Source organism: Erpetoichthys calabaricus, chromosome 11, assembly GCF_900747795.2.
Source record: "Erpetoichthys calabaricus chromosome 11, fErpCal1.3, whole genome shotgun sequence".
Lineage (NCBI taxonomy): Eukaryota > Metazoa > Chordata > Cladistia > Polypteriformes > Polypteridae > Erpetoichthys > Erpetoichthys calabaricus.
The window spans coordinates 14,527,388-14,554,163 of NC_041404.2; the positions used below are offsets into that span (position 1 = coordinate 14,527,388).

Consider the following 26,776-nt stretch of genomic DNA (forward strand, 5'->3'; position numbering starts at 1 on the left):
TTTTGACCTGCATTGTGATGGACCATCAGTTACGGCACTACTGCCATGTGGCGCGTTTCCTAGAGGGTGATCCGGCTCGTAAGATCCTCATTTCTGGGGACCCGAGTGGCTGAACCAGGCCAAGGGGTTGCTCACGTAACACCTGGCTGCGGCAGATAGAGGGTCATTTCCGGAGGGTGGGACTGGACCGTGTGTCTGCCTGGGGGGGGTTGCAAACAGGGATCCCGAGTTATTTCATCGTGTAGTGGGTGCGGCAACGCACTGTACCAGTGCATGCTCCCCAACTTGACTTACTCACTGCTCAAAGTGTTTCACAAATTATACGCAGGGAGGATCCGGGACGCAAACCCATGATCTCCTTGTTGTGAAGCAGTGGTGCTACTGTACTGCATAATATTGTACTTGATAGTTTTAAATTACAAACACAGAATTTCTGAAATGAAAGAATATTAACCAGAAGTTAATAACGAGCTCTACATTCTTCAAAAAAGTTATTATGCAGTCCTGCAAAGCAGTGCTTCATTTGATTGAGTTTTAAGTAAAATTCCATACCTTTTGCATGTTTTCATCAAATGCAATTTTTCTAATTCGTTCTTTGCTTTTGAGTGTCAATGGCTGATGTCGTCATCCTCGTAACAGCCTTGAATCCACAAGATCAAAGCGTGTGAGTGGAGGGCCCGCCATTCGTATAAAGAGAAGTGCGAAGACCGTGCTTGTCAGTAAGGAGGCTCTCATTGGAGTAACAATTAGATTCATTTGCGAAAGCCCATGTTCACACTCACTTGATGAAACTGGAATAGAACTAAGACTCGACACACAATTGATTATGAAATCATTTAATATGTAGTCAATGCCATAACTATCACAGTCAGTTGCCAGTGCAACGTACCATGTACCATCATCAAAAAAAAGGTCACTATCATACAAAAACAACAACATTTATTTATATAGCACATTTTCATACAAATAATGTAGCTCAAAGTGCTTTACATGATGAAGAAAGAGAAAAAAGACAAAGTCAGAATTAAAATAAGAAAACACTGATTAACATAGAATAAAAGTAAGGTCCGATGGCCAGGGAGGACAGAAAAAACAAATTCCAGACGGCTGGAGAAAAAATAAAATCTGCAGGGGTTCCAGGCCATGCGACCGCCCAGCCCCCTCTAGGCATTCTACCTAACATAAATGACCTCAGTCAGTCCTCATTGTATTCAGGGTTCTCATAAAAGGACTTGATGATGACGGTCATGTGAACGTCTAGCCTTTAATCCATCAATGTAGGGACATCATGGTGCTTTGATCAGGTGGTGGTGGCACAGGTTGCCACCACAGAAAACCGGAAAAAGAACAGAAGAGAAAGTAGGGGTTAGTACAGATTTTGGAGCCACCATGAATAATAATGAAGCTATGAGAAAGCCATGTTAAAGTAATGTGTTTTCAGCAGTGTTTTAAAGTGCTCCACCGTATTAGCCTTGCAAATTCCTATTGTCAGGCTATTCCAGATTTTAGGTGCATAACAGCAGAAGGCCACCTCACCACTTCTTTTAAGTTTAGCTCTTGGAATTTTAAGCAGACACTCATTTGAAGATCTAAGGTTACGATTTGGAATATAAGATGTCAGACATTCCGATATATAAGATGGAGCGAGATTATTTAAGGCTTTATAAACCACTAGCAAAATACCCGCGCTTCGCAGCGGAGAAGTAGTGTGTTAAAGAGGTTATGTAAACATATATATACATAAACATATATACATATATATATATATATACATATACACATCCACATATATATATACATATATCAACATATATATATACACATACAGACACATATATACATATACATATTTGTATATCTACATATATATACACATATATACATATACTTATTTGTATATCTACATATATATACACATATATACATATACATACATATCTATCTACATACATACACATATATCTATCTATCTATATATATATATATATACACATACATACATATCTATCTATATATATATATATATATAGCTGATTACCCAGTGGATTCGCTCACTGAGTGCAAGAGAAAAAAATAAAATGTATGTATAAAATAAGTTTAATTGCCAAATTAATTTTTCCACAAATAAAGGGCACTTACAATAACATAGAAATCAATATAAACAACATTAACATCATTATCATATGAGAATATGAAGTAATATATAAGAAGCACATTGCATATAAATATAAATTATTAAACAGTAAAATGTTCTTCTATAATACGCTACCGTGGCTATTCGTTTGTCTGTCCAGGATTTTAAATCACCTGTAGCTCGCAAACCGTTTCACCTATTGACTTGAAATTTGGTACACATATACTACGTCACGTCTACTATTCGCTTTCCCACACATATGAACAAATATATATATATATACACATACATATACACACACATACACATATATACATATACATACATAGTGCGTTGCAACACGGGCTGCGATTGTTACATGGGAGGGAGAGGACAAATCACAGCTTCCCGCTTTCTAATCGGGCTTGTGATTGCTGCTTTGACGGATGCCCAGATCCCACAGTATTTCCCCTTAGGAGAGGCGTTAGGCAAGTGTAATTGAATAGCGGTGCTGTAAGTTATTGCTCTTTTTATCTTTATTTTATTTTATTGTAGAGTCAACTCACAGCTGCGCGCACCAGTGCGTGCGTGGCGGATGTGTACGGCTGACGTTTTCATTGTCTACCACCTCCGCTAATCATTCTTGAGGCAGATTGAAGACTTAAGTGCCAGCTTAACTGAAAAATTAAAGAAAACATACTAAGTTTTAAAAAAAATCAGTTTTAACGGGAAAAGATGCCGACGAAAGAAGAGAAGCAGCGGGACGCTAGGGTGAAGAGCTGCTCATTAAGCAGCAAGGTCATCAACCTCTGAGCAAACGAATGGTAAACGTACAGAGAAAGAGGATAAATACTATGAATGGTCATGTCAAGTATATTCACTCCACGTTATCGTGCAGTGCGCTGTTACTGGTATTTTGATAAAAGAATCTGAATAACATATAAGAAGCGTATAAATTATTAAACAGTAAAACATTAACATTTAAGAAGTAAAGATACATTGAGTACTACTGTAGTGCTTTCGGGTATAGTACATTTTTTGTTTGCCCATTACATGCATAAATGTATACATTTTTTGGTGTACCTACCCAAGAACACGCGACATGACCCGGCAGTTAAAAATTTATCGCTCCAGCAATTTTAACTCTGTTACAAAGTCATCTAATATGGTATTGCAAACGGCAGCGGGAGCGTTTCTATAAACTCAATTTAAACTTACTGTTTACACCGTGCTTTGAAGATGCATAGTATGTGACACGTGTTTCGCCGTAATTGTGGGCTCATTAGGAGTACACAGTCACTGCACTCCCTTACTGGAATCGATCCTCGGACGTAGAGGCGAAGCCCCTAACGTTGTGCTACGGCGTGTGGTTCGTTCATTTGACAGCATGTAGATCGGGGTAATTACATTGCAGGCATTTGTAGTCTGATTCACAATCTGATTGTATGGGTGGTTACCTACCAGGTAACGCTTGTGGTTGGTGAGCAAGTCGGCTAACTTCTGCCACGGTGCCCTCTTTCAGTTGCCAGAAGCAGATCATACAATGGTTGAAATAGTTTAATATATATAGCAAAATCACCGTGCTTCGCAGGGGCGAATATGGTATTGCAAACGGCAGCGTTTCTATAAACTTAATTTGAAGTTACGGTTTATACCGTGCTTTGTTTCATATTCTTTTCCTACTTTATCAATTGTGTAATGTGTTTTTTGAACAGGTTTGATTCATGGAAGTGATCACTCCTCCTGCGTTCAGTCACTTCACGTGAGCCGCTCTCTTGTGTGATGTTGCGATGTCCACGGGTTTATTTAATGTTAGCTAAGACCCGGCAGTTAAAAGTTTCTCGCTACAGCAATTTTAACTCTGTTACAAAGTGATGCAAACTCTCGTTTATACCTCGTGTCTTCTCATTAAACTTGTATCTCGCGAATATGGTATTGCAAACGGCAGCGGGAGCGTTTCTATAAAGTTAATTTAGACTTACGGTTTACACCGTGCTTTTTTATACCTCGTGTCTTATGAAGATGCTTGTATGTGTCACTCACTCGCTTCTTATTGTTTCGCTGCCTTGTCAATTGTGTAATGAGTGTTTTCTTCAGCGCTCTTTGGGGCTCCTCCTTCTTTTCTACGTACTGAGTTCACAGTCAGTTCACGTGATTACGTGGGAGGCGTGATGACGCGACACGCAACTCAGTCTCCTACGGCCATCTTGCTGCCTTCCATTACAGTATATGGACAAAAAAGAGGTTCCAGTTATGACCATTACGCGTATAATTTTGAAATGAAACCTGCCTAACTTTTGTAAGTAAGCTGTAAGGAATGAGCCTGCCAAATTTCAGCCTTCCACCTACACGGGAAGTTGGACAATTAGTGATGAGTGAGTCAGTCAGTCAGTCTGAGTGAGTGAGTGAGTCAGTCAGTCAGTCAGTCAGTGAGGGCTTTGCCTTTTATTATTATAGATAAGCAGTATTTTAAAGTCAATTCTGAATGACACAGGTAACCAGTGTAGTGACATCAAAACTGGAGAAATGTGCTTGGATTTTCTTTTCCTAGTTAGGATTCTAGCAGCTGCATTCTGCACTAGTTGCAATCGATTTATGTCTTTTTTGAGTAGTCCTGAGAGGAGTGCGTTACAGTAATCTCGTCGACTGAAAACAAGAGCGTGAACTAATTTCTCAGCATCTTTCAATGATATAAGAGGTCTAACTTTATTTATTTCTTAAGTGAAAAAATGCTGTCCTAGTGATCTGATTAATATGCGATTTAAAATTCAGGTCAGAGTCAATAGTTACCCCTAAATTCTTTACCTCCGTCTTGACTTTTAATCCTAATGCATCAAGTTTATTTCTGATAACCTCATTATATCCATTATTGCCAATCACTGAAATTTCAGTTTTCTCTTTATTTAGCTGGAGAAAATTACTACTCATCCACTTAGAAACACAAGTAAGACATTGTGTTAGTGAAACAACAGAGTTGGGGTCATCAGGTGCTATTGATAAATACAGCTGCGTGTCATCAGCATAGCTGTGGTAGCTCATAATCTGACCTAATGGAAGCATGTAGATCGAAAAGAGCAGCGGACCCAGGATAGAGACTTGTGGAACACCATATACTGTAGAATATCATGTGTCTTTGAAGTATAATTACCACAACTAACAAAGAATTTTCTACCTGCCAGGTAGGATTCAAACCAATTTAAGACACTGCCAGAGAGGCCCACCCACTGACTACAGACTACTACTATACACAACAATGTGCTGCATTGTGGGTTGAATGGTCCTAGGCTATGTGGCGTTTGCATTCATGGTCTGTACTACTTTAGGAAGTTATGTAGGAATTTCCGATGGCTCATGAAATATGTTTTCTTTGTTTTTTTTCCTCTGCGTTTCTGGTGGGACCATGAGCTGGGCCACTCAGAGTGTGTTTCTGGGCCGCATTTGGCCTGCAGGCCGCCCTTTGAATAGGCCAGTTGTACAGCATCAATCTTGCATACATTGCCCTATTATATAAAAACCACATGCTGCTATTCTAAATATTTTACTTAATAATATATTTGTTTGTTTTTATTATAGTTTGGTATTTGCAACTCCTTTGTGCTGTGCATTGTTCCCACAAAAAAGGTATGTTTGCTAACATATTTCAAATTTTATAGGCTTTCAGTGATCCAGACTAAGAAGTGCTACCCTTCACGTTTGTTTTGTTTGTTTAATACTTGTTTAGCTTTGGGCCTTTTTTGCTTTGGGACAGATTCTCTTTAGAACTGCTAATCAATAGAACATTTTAAGAAGACAGCTGGAATACAGTTTTAGCTTTGCTATTACTTTTTAAAAAAGAGTATTTTCTGTCTTTAGTTTAAGTTTATAATTGAATGAATGCAAAATCAATATTTTGTAATCAGTGGGATTGTGTTGTATTGATTGATACGTGGACATCTATACTGTTTCATTATTGGTTGTTCTCAATTTAGGTTTTATCATTTCAGCCAAATAACGTTCTGTAACAGTTCTGTTCAGTTCTGATCAGTATCATTTAGGCTTAGATGTGCACCGTAGTTGTACATGAATATAGTATATTATAAACTGAAAGTAAGATATTTTTTACAGAAAAACACTTTACAAATTCTATTGAATAAAAATTATTTGCAAATTAGATATTGCCCAATAGTATATGAGCTCAACAAGTAGGCAATTTGAAGACATTTGCTTTTCAAATCACAATCTTGGTCAATGAAGTTGGCAGTGAGGCTCACATATGATTCAGATGTGCAATTTGATCACATAACTAATGTGGTAGCAAAGTATGACACACTTTGCAGCTCCTTTTCAGCTGTTTCTCTACAATCCCTGTATAGCTGGGGAAGTGCCATCTGCGAGACATTTTTATGGCCAGGGAGTTGGTAAGAAGGGTCAATTACTTTAATCAGCTGCTTAAATTTGACATTTTCAACCATGCTTACTGGCATCATGTCTTTTGCAATAACATAGGCTATTGCATTTGCTATATCACTGTGTCTTCATTTTTTTGTCGAAAGGCATGGCACTGAAGAAAGTGCTTGGGTCTGGGACTGTAATGTCTTGCATTGTGTGTGTTGTATAGGATGTCACTGCTTCATATGGTACAGAATATTAGTGGTGTTACCTGTCTTCGTGAGAACATACTTTCGAAACAATTTGCAGTGCACGCTACTCTGTTTCTTGTCGGACTTTAAATAGCCAACATACCGCCACACTACTGAATTCCTTCAACCCTTCTTTTCAACAATGTCCTCATCTTTTGAGGCTTGGGCTGTGTCCATTGGAGTGCCTTCTTTAGTTTTTGTTAACATTTTTCTGTCATCATTTTCTGTTTTATCTCGCTCCCACTCCTGACATACTGGTGTACATGGCTGCATATGTACTGCTGCCAGCTGCTACTTGCTCAGTGCTGTGTGCGTCGGCCTAACCTGACATGGCTGATACTCAATTCTAGCCATATGATTGGTTCAGGGTGGTGCTATTCTCATTATCATTGGCTTTAAATGTTGTCTGTCAAAACATTGCTGGAATGAGTTCTATCAACGTTGTATCAACCATGTCTTATATTTCTATCGAGGAAAGTTATTTTCAGATAATTATCTTTATCATTTTATCACCCAGCCCTACTCTATGGTCATTCATTGGTTTGGTTGCATCTATTTTTTAAAGCAAATTGGTCTGAGACTATCTACCTGTCTACTTTAAAATATTGTATTTGAATAAGTTGGTTTCTGGTTTTCCTTGTCTTTGAAATTCCTTCTCATGTAAACATTTTATGAAAGAGCTTTACTGTTTTAGACAGTTTAGGTTTCTAGTAAATTAACAACAGCTTTTTTTTTTTTTTTGCTTTATTCAGCTCAATGTCTGTTAGTCGTCTGGAGCCTGAATTGCAGGCAAAAATACGGGAAACAAATCCTGGCATAGAACGAGTTTACTTCAACAAAGGACTCTAAATCAACAAGCTCTCTTCTCTCTATGAACATGCAAAAGAGCACAGTTTGTTCAACATTTTATGTTTTTGTGCCAAAGTTTTAATATTTCCACAATATTTTTTCCTTGTATATTTTAATGGTTTTAAATTACTTTTAACATATCAGTTTTTTAACTGGTTCAGAACTCCCAGTGATAAACAGCTGCTCATTCATTCTTTTAAAGTCAGTATTTTGCTTGCCAGATACAACTGGTACATTATGTTTCCTGATTTTACTGCCTAAAATTATTTTCAAATGTTAATGAAATGGGGAATTCATTGTCATAAAATGACACCTTTTGTTTGACAGTTCTATTCTAAAAGTAGAAGTTTATGAAAAGATTCAGTGATTAAAGAAAAATAACCTTATTGATTTTATATATAATTTTAAAGATTGTGAATTAAGGGAATGCACAGATCTTTATGTGCAGTTGTGATTTTGTATGGTAATGATAAAAGAATTGCAATCCACTAATGCAGTATACGTTTAAATCTGCTAAGAAATGCAGTAGGTGGCACAGATTTATATGTCTTGTACAAACTCCTTAAATTCTTTTGCCCTTTGTGAGAGTGCAGATGGACAAAAGGTGCCAATTAATCTACAGTAACTTTTGCCTTTATACACAAATTCTTTTTATTGGGGTTCTTAGTTAAAAATACACATTTAATCTGAGATTCATTTTGGATTTCTTCAATAGCAAATGCTATTGCTTTAATTACATGGTTTTTACTTTTTGTGCCATTGTAATGTATTAGATATGGTAGAGCTAATCCACAATATTCTGAATCTGCTGCTATTCCTGAATCACTGGAATCAATGTGATATGCCATTCCGAAATTTATAACCAAGTTTTGTTTTGTCCAGCAGGTAGCAATCTTACAAACTCCAAAACTTGTTTGTGGACAAAAATAGTATTTTGCCAAAATCATGTATTATTTTTTTTTGTACTGTATGTCAAAATGAAACACATATATGCCTTTGTATTTGTCATGTACATATTAGTCCATACTAGTCTCCATATTTTTGTTACAATGGCCAGAAATGGAAGTTTAGACTTTTGTTGAAATAGAAATAGTCACAGTGCAAGATTTGAGTTCCACGGTAGGATTGACTTTACTTTATGGAAACTAGCAGAACTGAAAACAATAGGAGTCTTAATTAGAGTCCCTACACCAGATGAAAGAAAGGCAACTTTAAGTAAAAGTTCATTTAAAGTTGACTTCATATTTAGTACTGTGCAAGGTTATCATATTTAGGGCCAAGATTGTTTTTAATCGAAGCTATGGCTAACAAATTTTAAAAAAAGATACAGAGATATTCACATCTTTGTCAAAGCACAGGGTGATTTTGAATTTATAATGCACATTCCTCTTATCAAAAGAAAAACAAAGTGAAAATCTGTAGAGTGGATAAGGCATGAGTTGATATATGTATAGGTAGGTAGATGGATGAACTTTATAGGAAAAAGAGAAAACATTTGTATGAACGTTGTATGTTTCAAGTAGACAGACAAAAATATTGTGTTTGTGGAAGAGCATGACCCGCCAGTACCCCCCTGGAAACGTGATCAAAAGGCAAACATTATGGTTAATCATTTTATTTATTACAAAAAAGAACAAACTGAGGTGCATCTCCATTGCAGTTTCACTCAGATAAGGTATCTGCTGTTGTCATTAGCAATGTATGAGACTGTTTCTCTTTGGTGTGATGTTCACAATCATATAGTTTTTAAATTTGTTACAGACCTGAAATTATGTACTGTATCAGACTCTACGCACCAGCAAAATGATGCTTAGAAAGCTGTACTGCTTCCTATTGTCCTTCTTCATGGTGAATCAGGATAATGCAAGATTCTGCTGATTACAACATGCCAACCTGTCAGTGATTTAAATAACACGGTGCTGGTTTTTAAGTGAGCAGCACAAAATGTCAACCTCCATATGCCACCTGCAAGCTGGACTGGTGGAGGTTCTGCTAGTCCACAGCTGCCTGTAGATGCCGTTTTTCTAGACTCTGGTAGGTCTGTAGAGAAATGTATATCAGAGTTTTGGATGACTTTGAACTAGCAAAATTCAAATGACACTTTTAGAAATGTGTTGTTTATGCAGTCTGTTTTTATAAAACGATTTTAAGTCAAATTACAATAAAAGGTACAGGCACAAATTCGTACATATGCTGTTTATATGCAATATGTTTTTAGACCTATACAAAATAGGTTTTATGTGAATTCTTTTATAGATAAAAGTATAAAATCCCATTTTTAATTTTTTTTTTTAAGCGAACAGATTACTGGCACTTTTGGTGTAATGCACCTATGATACTAATTCTAAAAACTCTTCACTGATAAATGACTTTTAAATATATGTGTATGTGTGTGTGTGTATTTGTATGTGTGTGTGTGTGTGTGTGTAAAGCCTACACAATAACCTATAAAGAACTTTTAAATGAGTATGTGTGCATAACCTATTTTCTTACCCTACCAGTGGTGTTAAAACCAAATACATTTGTGTTTGTAGCACAGTACTGTACATTGTCACATATCAAACAGACCTGGGTTTCTGGGTTGGGGTATCAGCCTAGCAAACCAAATTTAATTTTGACAAGAACAGAAAACAGAAGGTTTCAACACAAAAATTAGCAGTCACCTCCATGTCCTCTCTGGCTTCCAGATTTAGTTGTAGAAGTAAGAAGAGTTCTGTCTCTGCCTCATGCAGGTCCTATAATGAACACCCATGTACAGTCTGTGGACTGAATAAACTGCACTCATTCCAGAAGGGGTGGGGCTTCCAGAGCCCTTCAGAGCATAGGCAGGGACCCTTTGATGCTTGCCCTTCAGAGCTGAGAAGGAACAGGAAAAGGTAGTTCGCAACAGTGCCCACTCTTGTCCTGGTTTGGAATTGCTTACCTCAGCAGAGCCTTGAGGATGCTTCCTAAGCACATATGTCTGGTAACATGTTCATTCATTTGAAATAAGATAGGGCTTTTTTCCTCCATATAATTTAGGTTTTGATGCCCTGTCTGCTGCTCTGGTGCTTGTCAATTACTAAGGTTATAGAAAATAAATGTTATTCAGAAGTGGTTTATTTGTCCTGTACCTCAATGTCAATTAAAACTTGTATGTTTTGAATGGGATGGGCATACAAGAACAAACACAAATCATCTTTTTTTACATAAGACTGATTGCTTTAACTTCTGGAACTCTTCTTGTGATACACTGTATCAAACAGAACAAGGTACTACAAAATCTGTGTTCTTTGTAAAATGTATTTGTCACAAAAGAACCGAGATGAACTGTATCAATGCAACAGGGGGTTACTGGTGGATATAATGGTACCATAACATATTTTATAATCAAGTCTTAATTTTGCCAAATGTGCAATAATTAATTGAAGTGTATTAGAGAGGTGGTTACTTTATTATTTGGTTTCCATAAATTTTTCATAATTTAAAATTTTAAATCCATAAATAATATGGTAGGAGAATGTTTTGATGGTGTTACATAGTTAATGAAGGTGTTGTATTGTGTAGACTAACTGAAACAATAAAGAGATTCCTATCCAAATTGTGAATGTTTTTTTGCTCTTCTTCACATGTTAAAGTTCTGTTTTTTCCATATGACATTTGGATTATTATCAACAAAGGTAATTTGGAACGGACTAGGATAAAAGAGAATACAGAGGACCGAAAAATGGGAAGCAATCTTAATTAAGGCGATGCAGTTTGATTTATGACTTAGCATTAAAAACACATATTAAATCATACTTTTATGAAAATTCATTGATATCCTAAAGTTGTAAATCAATACTGTCTTCCAAGTGTATTGGCCCATCATCTTAACATGTGCATATTTTGAAATGTAGTTTATAAAATTGAAATTCAGGTATTTTGTGTAAAATGTGTTTGTGCATTTACTAAGAAAGCAATAATGTGTTAAGATATACTTTACACAAAAATGGTAAGTTTAGTGCTTTTGAAACTTCTTAATATGAATGACCACATGCCAAGAAAAGATTAATTTGACCGCAGGCTACAGTGGTTAGCAGTGTTATGTCAAAGCTCCAGAGCCATGTGTTTAAATATCAGCTCCACACTGAGTGCATTTACATGCACTTTAATTACCTGGTTATTCATAGAAACCTGGTTTCTAAAAGGCCATGTATACCCATATTCTGGTTAAAGAAACCAGGATGTTGGTCTGTTGATAGTGTTGAATAGCTAATTTTACCAAAGCAGCATTCACAGCGAATTTGCTGGGTTTGCCATCATTCGTTAAATTATTTACTGATAATTCTGCCATTTTTTTTTTTTTTGTAAATACCAGCGCCCCATAATGCTTTCCGAGCCAGTGCAATGTCCTGTGGAGCTGTAACAGCCAACAATGATGGGACCACCACCGGGGTATATAAAGCTGATCATTTACATTACAGTTATCTGTGCTTGTAGCCAAATATGCAGGTCAATCTTCGAATTCCATGTCAACATAAGAGAAGGAGGCACCTGCCCTATGCATGCATAATAATTAGCCGCATGCAGATAAAAAACAAACTTTGAAGGAACCTGACACCACCTCCCCCAAACACAGGAGACTGTAAGAAATGATAATAATAACAAAAGATTGTTGCTATTTACAAGACATTTCTATCTTTTTGATTGAAGAAAAACTGCAAAGCATCAGCACCGACAGTTTGGAGAGCCTTCAGCGCGACTTCAAAAACTACAACGAGCCAGCAGTTTCAATCATGACATGTCACTTTGAATTATTTTGCCTTTGAAGGACCTACATATTTTTTCTGAGTTTTGACTACATTTTCAGCATGTCCGCTTTATTTTGATGAAATCTATGGTTATGTATCTCTGACTGCATTCTTTCGTCTTTGATCTCACAGAGGCACAGTTGTGCAGTGGTTGGCACTGCTGCAGCACAGCTCAGGTCACCTTTTTGGCAACAATAATCTGTCCAGTATAGTTGGCAGACATTTTCCTAGTCCTCTGGGACACTTTAAAGACAACTGCACCATTATAATCTAGTCAAATCTAGTTCAGTTAGCCCTTCCCTATTGACTTAAATGCAGTTTGATGAATATCGTAGGGAACTCTGCAATGTTCGCTCGACACTAGTCCCTGAGAAACTGGGTTAACACATATAGATTTCTCCATGAGTAACCTAGTTATGCGGCCATGTAAACTCTTTGACTCAGTTGCACTTAAGGATTTTGTAGTCTGCACATGTCTGTTGCACACTTTTAGCTTGTGCATGTGTTTACTTCATATGCCATGGAGGAAGCATCCACAAAGATATGTTTCCTGGGTCAAATGCTTGGGTGATTGCATTATTCCTTCTCCTGGTTGAAATAATCTGTCTCAATATTTCAGAAATCACTTGATTTATGTCGATGTGCTGAAAGTACAGTGCTAAGCTCAGCAGCGCAACCTTGGGTGGTGACTTAGGCTCCATGCTTGTTTTCAGAGTCACGTTGACCATTGATGCTGTCTAATCTTTTTTTAGTGCATTTTTTATGACATCAGAGCACTTTGCCAAAGGAGAACTTCATAAGTGGACATGCTAGACCTTTTTTTTTTTTTTAATAGAAACCAGGTTTCTGCCTTAACTGGGTTAGTCTTCCTATCTTGGTTTTGTATATGCATGTAATGTGCACATTGTTTCTGTAGTGTTTGCATATTCTACCCATTTATGTGTACATTTTTCCCTGTGATCTATTCAAACTCAGTAAAAGTTTTTCCTCTAGAGATCTTTATTTAAATATCTTACTAAATGCCAGGTACAGTAAGTGTATGTGGAATTAATCCATGAAAACATTTCCAGACAGGAACTGAACACCTTTCTTCTTGTGTGAATGATAGTTTTGCTGGAAGTAAAACACAATTTATTTACCAAAAAAAAAACCAGTGGCAAACTCCATTTCATGTAAATCATTTCACTCCTTACTAATTCACACTTTGTGATTAGGCACTGTGTAGAATAGGCACCAACTAGCTATGGCTATGGGTTAAAAAATGGCTGAAGGTTTCAGAGGAAATTAACCTGGCAGAAGATATAGCCAATTAGCAATGGAGGAGGAGGAGAAGAAGTCAAAAAATCTCAACTTGACAGTATCTGGAGCCTCACAGTGCTTGGGAATGTACAAAGTTTGGCTGATCTGGAATAACTGGGCTCCCGGCCCCTCTGGAGATTCTATGTTACTCTGTGGCATATACTGTACTTGTCTCCATAATGGTGGTAGAATCATACAGTGTCTTTTCCCCATTGATTCATTGCTTCTCATTGTCTTGATATGTAATTTAGTTTTCTTGGTACTGGTTATGCTTTGCAAGAAGGAATAAAAATGAGAAGAAGCTTAACTATAGCTGGTCATAATAAATGCCACAATTTTAAGTTACACTGACATAATATTACGTAGTAGGACTAGCCGTACCAACACCTGCAACAAAAGTACATCTTCTTCTCCTAAGGAGTCTTCAGGCCAGCTTTAAATGTTGTGGCCAATGGACCTCCCTTCCATTCACAGGTGCCACGTGCTGCCCACGGTGTCACTGCCATTTCATCAGAGTATCTTCTCTGACCATAGACCAGAAGTTGAATGACATTAGCTTGAGCCATAGTATATTGAGTAGTGCCTGCAGTTAGTGTTTATAAAAATAAATTAAAAAGAATTTTAGGCAGGAAGAAAGAGAACAAAGAAAAAACTGAGGAGAAAAAGGTGTTTGGGGACATGGAGGTAAGCGGTTTTGGTGTCTAGTGGAGTTCAAGAAGACCCTTATGGTGGTTTATGCTTCTTCAGTTCTGAAAGGCCCTGAAAGACAGAATTTTATTTGCAATACAGATTTGTTTTGCTTTTGGCGTAGAATAAATGTGAGCGTTTCTCAGTGGGACAACTGAACAAAGTACTTCTATTTGAAAGAGGACTCTGAATTAAAGTCGTTGGATTTCAGAAGAGTAAATTAAAAAGCAATTAAGTAATTTAATGGAGATGAAACCCCTGAGAACTGTTTAATGTACTTAATAGAGAGAAAATTAATTTTGTAGCATAAAAACTTCCTTGCGTTTGTGAAGCATACAGAAGTATTGCATAAGAATTTTATATATTTTTTAAACTCCCCAATAATGTGACTTGGCTTTCCATATTAAAAAAAAAAAAAAAAAAAAATTCTTAAAGGTACCCGAGTACAAGTTCTGATTCCTTCCTTGGTAAATCATGATCTGCTAATGCTGAAAATTCCTAACTAAAGACATTTACACAAACCACAAATTAACTGCAATCATTAGTACTGTCTTCTCTGTTCCTGTTATTATGGTACCAAAGTAAAAGAGCTTTATATTTATATAACGGCTTTTCTAACTACTCGAAGCACTTCACTTAGTGGGAAGCCACTTCAGCCACCACTCGTGTGTGGCATCGACCTGGATGTTGAGATAGCAGCTCTTTCAGCATCAGTATGCTTACCACACGTTAGCTGTTAGGTGGTGAAGTGGTAAGAGAGAGGGGATGATTAGGGGGCCAATATGACTAGGCCGTGATGGGCAATTTAGCCTGGACATCGGGATACACCCAACACTTTACAAAAGATGCCTAGGGATTTTTTTTTTGATGACAGAGAGTTAGGACCTCCATTTTACATCTCATCCGAAGGATGGCACCATTTTTTTACAGCACAGTGTCTTCATCACTGCACTGGGGCATTGGGATCCACATTCAGACCACAGGGTAAGTACCCCCTGCTGGCCTCACCCTTACCTCTTCTTTTTCCTAGTTGGTCTCCCATCCAAGTACTGGCAAGGCCCAAACATGCTTAGCTTTAGGTTGATTTGTTCTGAACGGATGTGGTATGGCTGCTGAGTCTTCTTGGTTAAGTCTCTACAAGTTTTGCATAAGTGGACTTGGGCAGTTTATCCCACCCTTCCTGGTATATCCTCTTAAGCTCTGTTAAATTGGATGTAAAGCATCTGTAAACTACAATCTTCAGATCTCATAACACATGTTCTTTGAGATTTAAAGCTGAGCCAGTCAAAGACAGCCAGAAGCCACACCAGCTTTGTCTTGAAAGATAAACCGTAATTCCAGTCTGAGGTTCTGTGCAATCTCGACCCCTCTATATTTGGCAGCATTCATCCTTTCCTCAGTTCTCAGCAGTTTCCATGTCCCTGCTTCTGAGAAGCACCCCCATGGCGTGTTGCTTTCACCACCATGCTTATTAGGCCAGTGATGAGCAGTGCCTGGTCTTCATCAGACATAGTAGTTGGACTTCTTTCCAAAGAGTTCACTTTTTGTCTCATTGGATCAGATAATATTTTTCCTCACGCACTCAGTGTCCTTTAAATGCTTAATGACAAGTGGGCTGTTGTATGCCTTTTACTCAAGACTGGCATCAATGTGGCCACTCTGCCATAAACACCTCATTGATAGAATGCTGCTGTTTTTCCAACATGATATTCCATCTCAGCAGAGGACTTCTGAAGCTCTGTTAGAGTGACAATTGGTTTCTTGGTTACTTACCTCATCAAGCCTTTTCTTGCTCAGTTATTCAGTTTGGCCGGATGTCCAACTCCAGGAAGAGTCTGGGTGGTTTCCATTTAACAATTACTGAGGCTGGGAACACTCAGCTTTAGAACTGGTTTTATACCCTTTCCATAATCTGTGCCTCATTACAGTTCCATCACAGAGGGGTCTAGAGAGTTCCTTGGACTCCATGGCTTGGTTTTTGCCCGTAATGTGGGACCTTATATGCAGGTGTATGCTTTTCTGAACAATGTCCAAACTATTTAGTTTGCCATTTGGACTCAATCAAGTTTTGGACATGTCTCAAGGAGAACAGGAAGCACCTGACCACGACAGCAAAAGGTCTGAATCTTTACAATATATAAATGAGAAATTTCAGCTTTTGATGTTTAATAAATTTGCAAACCTTCCTGAAAACATGTTTTCATTTTGTCATTACAGTTAATTGCTGTAAGTTTCTTTTTTAAATAATTATTTTGTAAATGCTTGTCAAGATGTTCATCTGCCAGAGTTAATTGATTTATACATAAATGTGTTTCTGTACTGATTGTTTGGTGTGAGCATTGTACTAAAAGCACCCTTGGCATTGTGTTTTGTAGTTTTACAACCAAGAATATGGCGGCACGGTGGCGCAGTGGGTAGCGCTGCTGCCTCGCAGTTGGGAGATCTGGGGACCTGGGTTCGATTCCCGGGTCCTCCCTGCGTGGAGTTTGCATGTTCTCCCCGTGTCTGTGTGGGTTTCCTCCGGGCGCTCCGGTTTCCTCCCACATTCCAAAGACATGCAGGTTAGGTGGATTGGCGATTCTAAATTGGCCCTAGTGTGTGCTTGGTGTGTGGGTGTGTTTGTGTGTGTCCTGCGGTGGGTTGGCACCCTGCCCGGGATTGGTTCCCTGCCTTGTGCCCTGTGTTGGCTGGGATTGGCTCCAGCAGACCCCCGTGACCCTGTGTTCGGATTCAGCGGGTTGGAAAATGGATGGATGGATGGACAACCAAGAATGAAAGATTTGCCAGTAAAAGTCTCACTCTGAGCAAGAAACTGGTTTGCTGAAATTACTGTTCCCAATCTGCACAGACACACAATGGCAAGGGCACAAAAATATATGTCTGTCACACACGTGCGCTTCAGAGTCAACCAAAGGGACCAGGAAACGCCAATTCCACGCCAGGCCAGGGGGCGGTGGGGTGCACTAAACCTCTCTCTTTTCTCTTTTAGACCAAATATGAGAAATCCTTCCTGTCCCGGCCCCAAGGATGTTACCTCCCGTGAACCGCTATCACAAAATCAAAGAAGCCACAGAAAGGTTTGGGGCAGCCACCCTTACATTATTCCCTGGCTGCAAAATAGTTAAAGGTTTGTACTGATGTGTACAGTTTGGAGTCCAGAATAGAACTGACCAATATAGGAAATGACATCAGGGGGGTTGGAACCGGAAGGGTCTTCATCCATAGGCTCGGGCCCGTGAAATGACGTCAGGTCAGAGTGGCCAGACCCGGAAGGGTCTTCATCCATTGGCTCAGACCCAGAAGTGACGTCAAAGGGATCAGAAGCAGACTTGACATCATCAGGACGAGGCAGAATTTCCCGTGAACAGTCTGTAGAAAAGAGAGAAAAAGAGTCAATGCACTCTGTTACATCCCGGTCTGGTGCGGATTTACCCTCATTCAAGCCTTTTAGCTGCCTCCCATGCGCACGTGTGTGACACCGCCTATAAAGACCCCTCATCCTTCATTCTTGAGCAGTTCTGTTTTGGACTCTAACCTGTACACATTGTACTCAAACTAAAGCCTTTTGGAGCCAGGGAAACTATACTGGTGGCTGCCTTAAACCTTTGTTGTGTGTCTGGCTGGTTATTTCAGAATGTCACTATGGGTTATTAAATGTAGATTAATAGGCAAACATTGCAAATTCATCCATTTAAAATTAAATGTTCAACAAATTAAAGTGTGCAGAAAGTGAAGGGGTCTGAATATTAAATCCATTGTAGCTATTAAACAGCTGGCCATTGACTCGCTTTCTTGTATTTCTGTGTTATTATGTAATAAAGGCAGTAATAACTGTGACAGGTAAACTTCTAAAGCTGCCTAAATTGTGAACAAGTGAGCCTTGAATTATAGTGCAACACTTAAGCCTTCTCTGAGCTTGCATTCAAGCAAAAAGTGGCGAGGTGAATGATTCCTTAAGGGAAACCCTAAACAGAAACCTTGTAAAATCAAGAAACTTCTAAAAAAAAACTGTGTTACCAAGCTTGTATGTCTTTATCTGTTTCTTGTCATCTTTTATGCTGCTTTATACACCAATGACCTCTTTCTACAGTTTATGTATTTATTATTCTCTCTCTTAAAACAAGTGTGGTTCAGTTGCACTGACGTGAGTCTATCAGCTAAGAACTCCAGTCCTTATTGAAAGGTACGGAACTTAAACTGAGAGACTTAACAAAACGTATTGGGATTGCAATAAGCAAAGTAAATAATTCATTAATTTCTGATTAACTGCAATCCATTCATTCCTGTTCCACACACCATTGCAGGGCAGACTCGTTTAACGTTGTCACACTAAGCCAGGCTGAAGCCTCTGATTAATTTGATTCTCTGCATCACTGGGATGTCAAATAAACTGAACTGTAGTGAGGGAACGAGAGAACACAGGAACATGGGAATTAACATGCTAGTTACATACAGACATTATGCAGGGCAGGATTCAAAACCAGGTGAACACTGTACTGCAGTGTTGTCATTCATAATCATTATCATTGTCTACAAAGTTTCAACACCAACTTTCTGGGTTTATTTGGGTTACTAGATTGCCTCTGAAATTTTTCCTTCTCCATATGGTCCTGGGCATCCTTTGGGGTGAGACACATTCTGTTCATATCTGACATCACCTTCAACCACATTACTGCACTTCATTTTGAACACATTCCCTTCACTTCCGCCTGCATCGCTTTCACTCCAAGTCTGTTTCTCCTCAGCCCATTTATCACCTCCACAACAAGTGTTTATCTGAATTTTGCCTTCATCTTTCTCTCGCTCTGTGATGCACCATACATTCACCTGATCGTTCTCATCTCAGTTCTTTCCAGCCTTTCCCCTTTTTTCTGCCACATTCCAGTCCTATAGAGCATGTTACTCCTCACACATCTTTTATAAACCTTTCCCTTCAGTGCCAGAGAGGGTGCTTTAGAAGTCAGAAAGGGGGATAACAGATTTCTTCTATGCACCTTGGCAGTCACTGCCATCTTTACTCAACATGTCATCTAAATAGCAGGACTTCTCTACATTCTCCAAATCAACTTCATGGCCAATATCTAAATTTAATACAACGAAATCAGCATTCTACACTCATTTCACATACTTTCTACAAACAAATGTCTGACAGCCTAGGGACTACCCTTCACACACCTAGATATTTTATGCAAACACTTCTGACAATGCATGCAGTGCATGGGGTTTCTCCCAACACCTTTACCTCACATGCTACATGGTCATGCACTCACTTCTTCTATGCCTTCTGTTCTTTCACCTCCAATTATCACCTTGGTCTTCTGCTTCCATTATAACTTTCCATTTCAGTATCTTCTCCTTCAATTCTTCTTCAGTTTTTGCTATCAAAGCAAGATCATCCGCATACAACAGTTCTCACGGCAAACCTTCACTCACACTTCTTTGGTCACCACCTCCATTACTATGAAGAAAAGCAACAGATTCAGAGCAGATGCTTGATGCAGTCCCACCTTAACCCCAAAACTTTTACTCTCCCCATTTGCTGCTGTGACCACTGTTCATGCTTTCTGACATCACTGCAGATACCTTCTTGGGGGAAAGGCTTTATGAAACTAGGAACATCTGTTGTAATCTTTTGACAAATGATGACAGGGCGTGTCACAATGTGATTTTTAGGGTGTTAATTGATTGATTACTTTTAATTTTTTTAGCCCTTACCTTGCAGCAGTCTTTTTAGCAGCTTGAGCATACTGTAAGAGCGTGTGATCACTGATGGTAATTGATGACAGCACAACAGTTAGGAAACAGCTGGGAGCTGCCAGTTTAAATAGAGGCAGGGTGAGTGTGAATGTAATCGCGGACTTCGCCAGTTCCCTCATCAACACCTCCAGGCTGCTTGTCCATGCTACCGCATGCACCTACGGCCACTTGGAGCCTGAGCACACTATTTTTATTTTAAAACTGCACACTGCTGCGAATTCTAAATGTAGTTTACCAAATGCATTTTGCAATGGAGGTAGCAGAATGGGGAAGCCCTAAAAAGTGATCCAAAGAAAAGTCTGGATAATGGGCAATACTTCCCGATGGATTTTAAAATGTTTAATTATTTTCACCTTAAGGACACTATAGGATTTTATTGCTCTGCTCTTAATGAAGATTTATTTAAGGACTTATTTATTTTGGGACATGCACATGTTTTGCACATTTGTGAATTTGCACTTTACTTTTGGTTGAAGACAATAAATATTACACTTTTGTACTCAAATCTTGTGTTTCTCATTACTTGCTACTGGTCAATGAACTATTAGATGCCCTGATAAGGAATGATGCCATGGGCTCCTGGCACAAGGCATCACACAATTGCAATTAAGCTCTCTTTGAGACATCTCCTATTTCCTGTCCTGTTTTGTGTAGATCTTTGGAAACAGCAAGGTTAACTGATTTCGATTAACAAATTCATGGTTAACAAATTCAAAGACTTCAGTAAACCTGTCTTTGAGTACCTGGCCTGTATACAAACCAACAGCCACTGCAGTCCTAACAGTATCGAGTTTTGTGTCCTTGCATTAGCGCATACTGTGTGTCAGTGAGATGCTTCCATTGATTCTGCTCTGATCATTTACATGTACTGTTCTAAAACTGTAGTCTATGATTTACATCCAGTTCATCTCTTTTATAGATACTACTGTATATCCATCCATTTTCCTAGGTGTTAGAAGTCTGATCCTATCAGTACAAGACAGGGACTTACCTTCGATGGGATCCTTGTACTGTACTTTGTAACAAACTGTATTCTTCCTTTGGCTCTTCCAGACATAATGTAATTTTGGCTTCTTGATGTTAAACCTTGTTACAGATGGGTGCCAATGCTGACAGCTCTCCACACCCAGAAAAAAAACATGCGTAAAGACAAAAATTACAATAGAGAGGGATAAACACAGGAAAAACACAAAGTGCAAATCAAACAGAAAAATGACAAATGTATAGCCTCTGCGGGCTTTGCTCACCCATGTCCCACTAGTGCCGGCCACAGTACCATTAAATCACCTTTCTTCACACATGTTGTCCATCTTTTACTTTTTCCACATCTTGGCTTCTCTTCTTGCCACCACTTAATTATTCATTCTGCTCTCCTCCTGACTTTTCACTCAGTAGCCTCCTAGGTCTGATGCAGTTTTAAAACCACTTGTCAATTTTCAAATCACATCTGGGGTCAAAGAAGTACTTCTGGGGGTCACCAGGAAATAACTCCCTCTAGTGGCTCCTGTTGCTCCTGAACCTCAACCATCAGTTGCCTTTAAAGGGCTAAGTGTCCAATGCTGCTCACCTGCTCCCTGCTCTCACAGTTAAATTGTTGGGTTTATTCCCTAGTTTCTTGAAGAAGCATTGTACCTTCCAGGATATATACCACACATAACATTCCTACTTTGACATATGTAGGACCTTTCCTTCTATAACCACTATAGGTCCCTCTTTCTTGGGGGTTTGCTCTGGGATATATTTCAGCTCTGTACCCTTGACAAACCTCAAATCAGTGCTTCTGAGCAGGTAAGTCTATCTAAATATGTGATGTAATTTAATACCAGAAAGTTTCATTGAGCACTTAGTAAGTCATCTATAATATACAATACACTAGGAAGAAACTGAGCACTGCTTACTTCAATAACATCCACAGGTCATATTGCTATAATGCACATTAACCATATACATCTTTTTTGTATTCTTATATAAGCTGAAAGAGCCGACAGGCAAAACAGGTGGCCAAAAAGGTGAAAACTGGGCAAGTATAGGATCCATAGTCAACACCTCCACACACATGTCTTTCACATATTTAAGAAACAATTAAAAATTCACCATACTTAAGGTTATGTATAAAAACGTCACACAGGCCTTTATGCATCTAAGTATACAAAATGTAGCTTCTGGTAAGGGAATGGTTTTAAAAAACATAACAGTAATACAAACCATTGGTCATGACCATCTCAGTTGCCAGATCCAAATTCAATTAACCATGTATGGGAGATTTTCAGCCAGCATCCCTACCACATACACATCAGAACAGGTCCACCACCTGAACATAAGCATGTTCATACTGTAAGAGCGTGTGAACATAAGCATGTTCAGGCCCGGCCAGTACTTGGATGGGAGACCAACCAGGAAAAAGTTTGGGTTGCTGCCTACCCTGTGGTCTCAATGTGTATCCCAACGCCCCAGTGCAGTGACGGGAGCACTGTGCTGTAAAAATGGCACCGTCCTTAGGATTAGATGTGAAGCCGAGATCCTGCCTCTCTGTGGTCATTAAAGATCCCTGAGCATCCTTTGTAAAGAATAGGGTGTATCCTGATGTCCTGGCAAAACTGTCCACCATGGCCTGGTCATTCTGGCTCCCTAATTATCCCCTTTTACCACCAAAAATCTAATGTGTGATAAGCGTACTGATGGCTGCCATTGCATCACCTAGGTGGATGCTGCATATTTGAGTGGTTAAAATGTCTCTCCACTCACTATATATGAGTACTTTGAAAAGCGCTATATAAATGTAATTATTATTTCGGAGGATTTCTAAGACATGTTATAAATTTCCATCAAACATTAAATGATTGACTGTTTCATGTACAAATGGTCATTGCTCCAAAACTTTGGCTTGTAGAACCTATGCCTTGGTGTATAAAAATTTTTCTAGAAGCTAGTGGTTATGCAATGCCGTATTATGACAATGTTTGTAGCTGTTCCCTTTATTTTGTCAGTTAAGCGTGTGGCACATTATACAACTTCTAGTCAAGGGGATTGTCAAATTTTACCAATGTAGATGCAAATCGCAGGTGATGACATATTACACAACCCTATGACAACTTTGCAGTACAGTTTCAAATTTCCTATGCATTGCAAGTTTGCCACATGCTGACAATTACTGCACTGCCCAACAGTACCAGTGCCTGTACAAAGGCTTTCCAGGTATGTCGAGTTCAGCTGCAGCTTTTGCTCTTTTATTTTCCTTTTTCAAAATGATGGTTCGTAGCTAGAGTGCATAGAATCACAGGTGATACTGATCCCTCTATGTAAGCAACACTTTGTGTAGATTCCAATGATATGTTCTTCAGTTTTAACAATCCTCTTATTATTGACTGTGCAGTTGCCAATTCACACAGTTATGCAGCTGGTTAGGATGCTTTTTACCATGCGAACATCTTAAGAAAGGAAGGTGGTGCTGAGTCTTCCTTACCAAGGAGAAGGTGTTCCTTGTCCATACTAGATCCTCTGTAATGCCAAGGATCTTAAAGTTAGAAACATGCTCTGCTTTAGCCACATTGCAGCCAGCCTTGTGGAGCAGATGGGTAATTGCATCCACCAACTGTACAAAAGTTTTTTTGCTAAAATTCAGAAAAAAGGGACTGATCTTTGGAATGGTTCACTTTGCCTAACATGGATAGATTCAATAAAAAAAACCAACATCAAGTTAAAGTAACATTTTAAACAAATTAAAATTACATCAAGTAAAAAGCACCATTCTGGGAAGACAAAATCTCCAAGGCATTGTACATCCATTATAAACAAATGGAAGAGATATGGCGTAACTGAAGTTTTCAGGAACAGACCATGCTCCAAAAATAAGGATGTAAATCAGTTGCCAGTAACACAACCATGAAGCCAGAAGGAATCACCTACACACAAGTGCACACACACACGCAAACTTACCCGATAAACTTGTCTGTAAACAACCTTGAAATGGTGTTCACTATTAAAAAAATAATGATAATAATAATACACGTATTTACTGTATGCGTTTATACAAAATTAAATGATTGCGAATCACTGATTGCGACGACAGATAACAGAACCAAGAAAAGCTGACCTTCGCACGGTGATGGAATCGAAGTTGTTTGAGTGACCGGTGACGTATGCATGGTTGTGCATTCCGCCCAGCACCGTGCCCGCTACCCCCGCCTCTCTCCGCGAGCTCAGCTGGGGGCGAGCGGGAACGCGCAATATTCCTTGGTGGAAGTGCACGGCGCGGCTGCTGATGCTGAGCCGCGAATGAACGCAGAGCCATGGATGCGGCGCCCACGCTGTCGGGCCCTTATCATAGCTGGACACCACCGACGTGGTAAGAAGGACTAACCTCTCATTCGACCACCCTTCTTGAAACAAACGAGAAAAGTGACGTCAAAACCGGTAATAAGAATTGGAGGGATGCAGAGCCATAGCTGCCCGCCCCCTTTCGTATTTCGGCCCTGACGGAGCCCGCTCCCCGAGGACGCTTCGGGCATTTATAGAACATCGTACATGTGGTATGGCCTATAACATCTAAATTAGTGAAGTGACTGTTGTCGTGTAAGGACTGGTGGGGATGGCTGTCGTGCTTCGGTTTGGTTTATTTGTCGCAGGGATGCATGGCGCGGTATGCGCCGATAATGACAGGTAGGCATACAAATAAATAGCGAAACGTGTGGCTTTATTAAATGCGTGTTATTTAGTGTAAAGTTACAAATGTCTGTTGACGCATATTCACGAATACGTATACTTAATTTGTACGTGTAACAGGCATACGGCTTTCAAGTGACCTTTTTATTTCATTGTGTTGCTGTCAGCGTGTGCGCGCGCGAGGTTTTTTTTTTGGGTGTGTGTGCGCGCGAGCGCGTGTCTGCCGAGTCAGCGCGTCTCGTGTGTGTGTGTGCGTGTAGGGTGAAGTGTCGTGTGATCACCTGATAATCGCTGCAGAAATTCAGAATCGTACAATATAATAAGCCATATTAAAAATTTCACGGTTTCAGAGAGGCCTGTTTATTTTCCCCATTAACACTCAGTTGTAATTGTGTACAAAAAACAAGCCTGACTCATGGCAAGTTAAGACTTTTTATGATGAGCTTTGATTTCCGATGTTAACCGTTCACCATGTCAGTTAACTTTACAGTAGTAATGAAATCTTCCTTTTTAAAGGATTTAAAGTCGTGGTTCCCCTAGTTGAAATCCCACAGTGTGTAAGTAGTATTTCTCTTTTTAATTCTCTTTTCAGTTAGTGGCTGTTATTAAATGAGGAAAAGTTTACATTTTGCATATGTTAGACTTAATTAGAATTACATATTTTTCAATAATGCAATAATGAACGTAAGTGGTCCTTCCATCTACCCGTCTTCTAAGCACACTTTATCCTGAGCAGGGTCATGGAGTAGCTGGAGCCAATGCTAGCAAGCATAGAGCAGGAAGAATCCCAGGACAGGGTGCCTGTTCATCACAAGGTGCACACACACAGGAGAGTTCAGGTTCGCTAATCTAACTAACCTGCATGACTTGGACTGTTGAGAAGAAACCTGAGCACTGGAGGAAAACCTTGCAGACTTCACACAGGGAGTACCTGGGGCATGAACCCTGTTTTCCTTTCTTCAAGGCACTGTGCCACCCATATGTGTTATATATTGGGTGTAATCATGTGTGGAAAAACTGATTTTTTTTTCTCAAACAATGCTAAAAAGTAGTAGTAATAATCGCGTAGCTTGAATAGTGCCACATATACAGAGTACAGTAAAATTCAGGGTTTGAATTTCTTCTGAGACAGAAGGAGGGAATTACCCTGATATATCAACAAATATTGGCTTGGGGATTTTAGTGTAGAGTTTGTAATAAGTGATATGATCATTATAAACTACCTGATTTATGTAAACATTCCACATAAAAATTCGTTAACTGGTATTCTCACTCCAATAACCGATAAAAAAGAACTTCTTAAAATCAGTACTAAAAATGAAAGCTTATTAGTTCGTTGCCATATGAATTACTGGATACCAAGATAATTCAGAATACTTTTATTTACAAAAAAAATCCTTTGTAACAATTTACTTTTTAAAGTTTGTTAGAAAAATCACTTTGTCAGGTTGGTGACATTTGCTGTTGCAAGATTTATGTTTACATCACTATATGGAGACGACATTGCCTGTTTAATAATGTTTATGAAGAATAATATTTAATGGACATGTCAGGTTAATTTAAATTTTAAATGTCACAAACATCTTATGTTTTAATTACTAAAATCACTCCCGTCTTTTCTTAGATTTTCCCCAACTTTAAGACTATCATTGTGAAGTTAGACTTGTCAGTTTAAGGTTATTATTATTGTTTCATAATTCCTGTTGTTTTTCGAGCTACCTCATATAAGGTATCAGACTTTGCTATTGCTTACTGTAATTGTTGTGCAATAATACAGCCAATTAACCATTGAATTGGATTGTAATTGCAGTAATCACCTGTAATTATAGAAGGTATCTCATAGTACTCTGAATTCAAATACAAGTATACTGTAAAAACAAGTAATTTTCCAATACACTATGTATGTATCAAATTCTGCTCTCACTGTGTTGCGTAAATTTTAGTTGTAACGCTAAGAAGTATTACTCTGGCTTCAAAACCCCCAGGAAGGCAAACATTTAATGTTTTCTGATTAATTT

General features: G+C 38.8%; 2 protein-coding genes and 1 long non-coding RNA gene across 5 annotated transcripts in view; all 3 read left to right on the forward strand.

The window, feature by feature from the left end:
- LOC114660193 (sideroflexin-1) overlaps positions 1-11,161 on the forward strand; it is a 65,128-nt gene extending 53,967 nt beyond the window's left edge. For 2 of the 3 annotated variants that reach the window (XR_007936235.1, XR_007936236.1), the window contains 3 exons: positions 5,687-5,734; positions 7,485-9,979; positions 10,014-11,161. Coding sequence is in view for 1 of the 3 variants with exons in the window: in XM_028812721.2 (XP_028668554.1) it covers positions 5,687-5,734; positions 7,485-7,581 (145 nt within the window). In the remaining 2 variants the exon portion in view is untranslated. Of the gene's footprint in view, positions 1-5,686; positions 5,735-7,484 lie in introns of all 3 variants that reach the window. The other variant, XM_028812721.2, reaches the window with a different exon arrangement.
- The window catches only part of LOC127529612 (uncharacterized), a 356,389-nt gene that overhangs the window by 55,331 nt on the left and 274,282 nt on the right, over positions 1-26,776 (forward strand). The gene's annotated exons all lie outside the window — the stretch shown is intronic.
- jakmip2 (janus kinase and microtubule interacting protein 2) overlaps positions 24,316-26,776 on the forward strand; it is an 81,757-nt gene continuing 79,296 nt past the window's right edge. The window contains exon 1 of the mRNA XM_028812727.2: positions 24,316-24,441. The gene's annotated coding sequence lies outside the window, so the exon portion shown is untranslated. The remainder of the gene's footprint in view (positions 24,442-26,776) is intronic.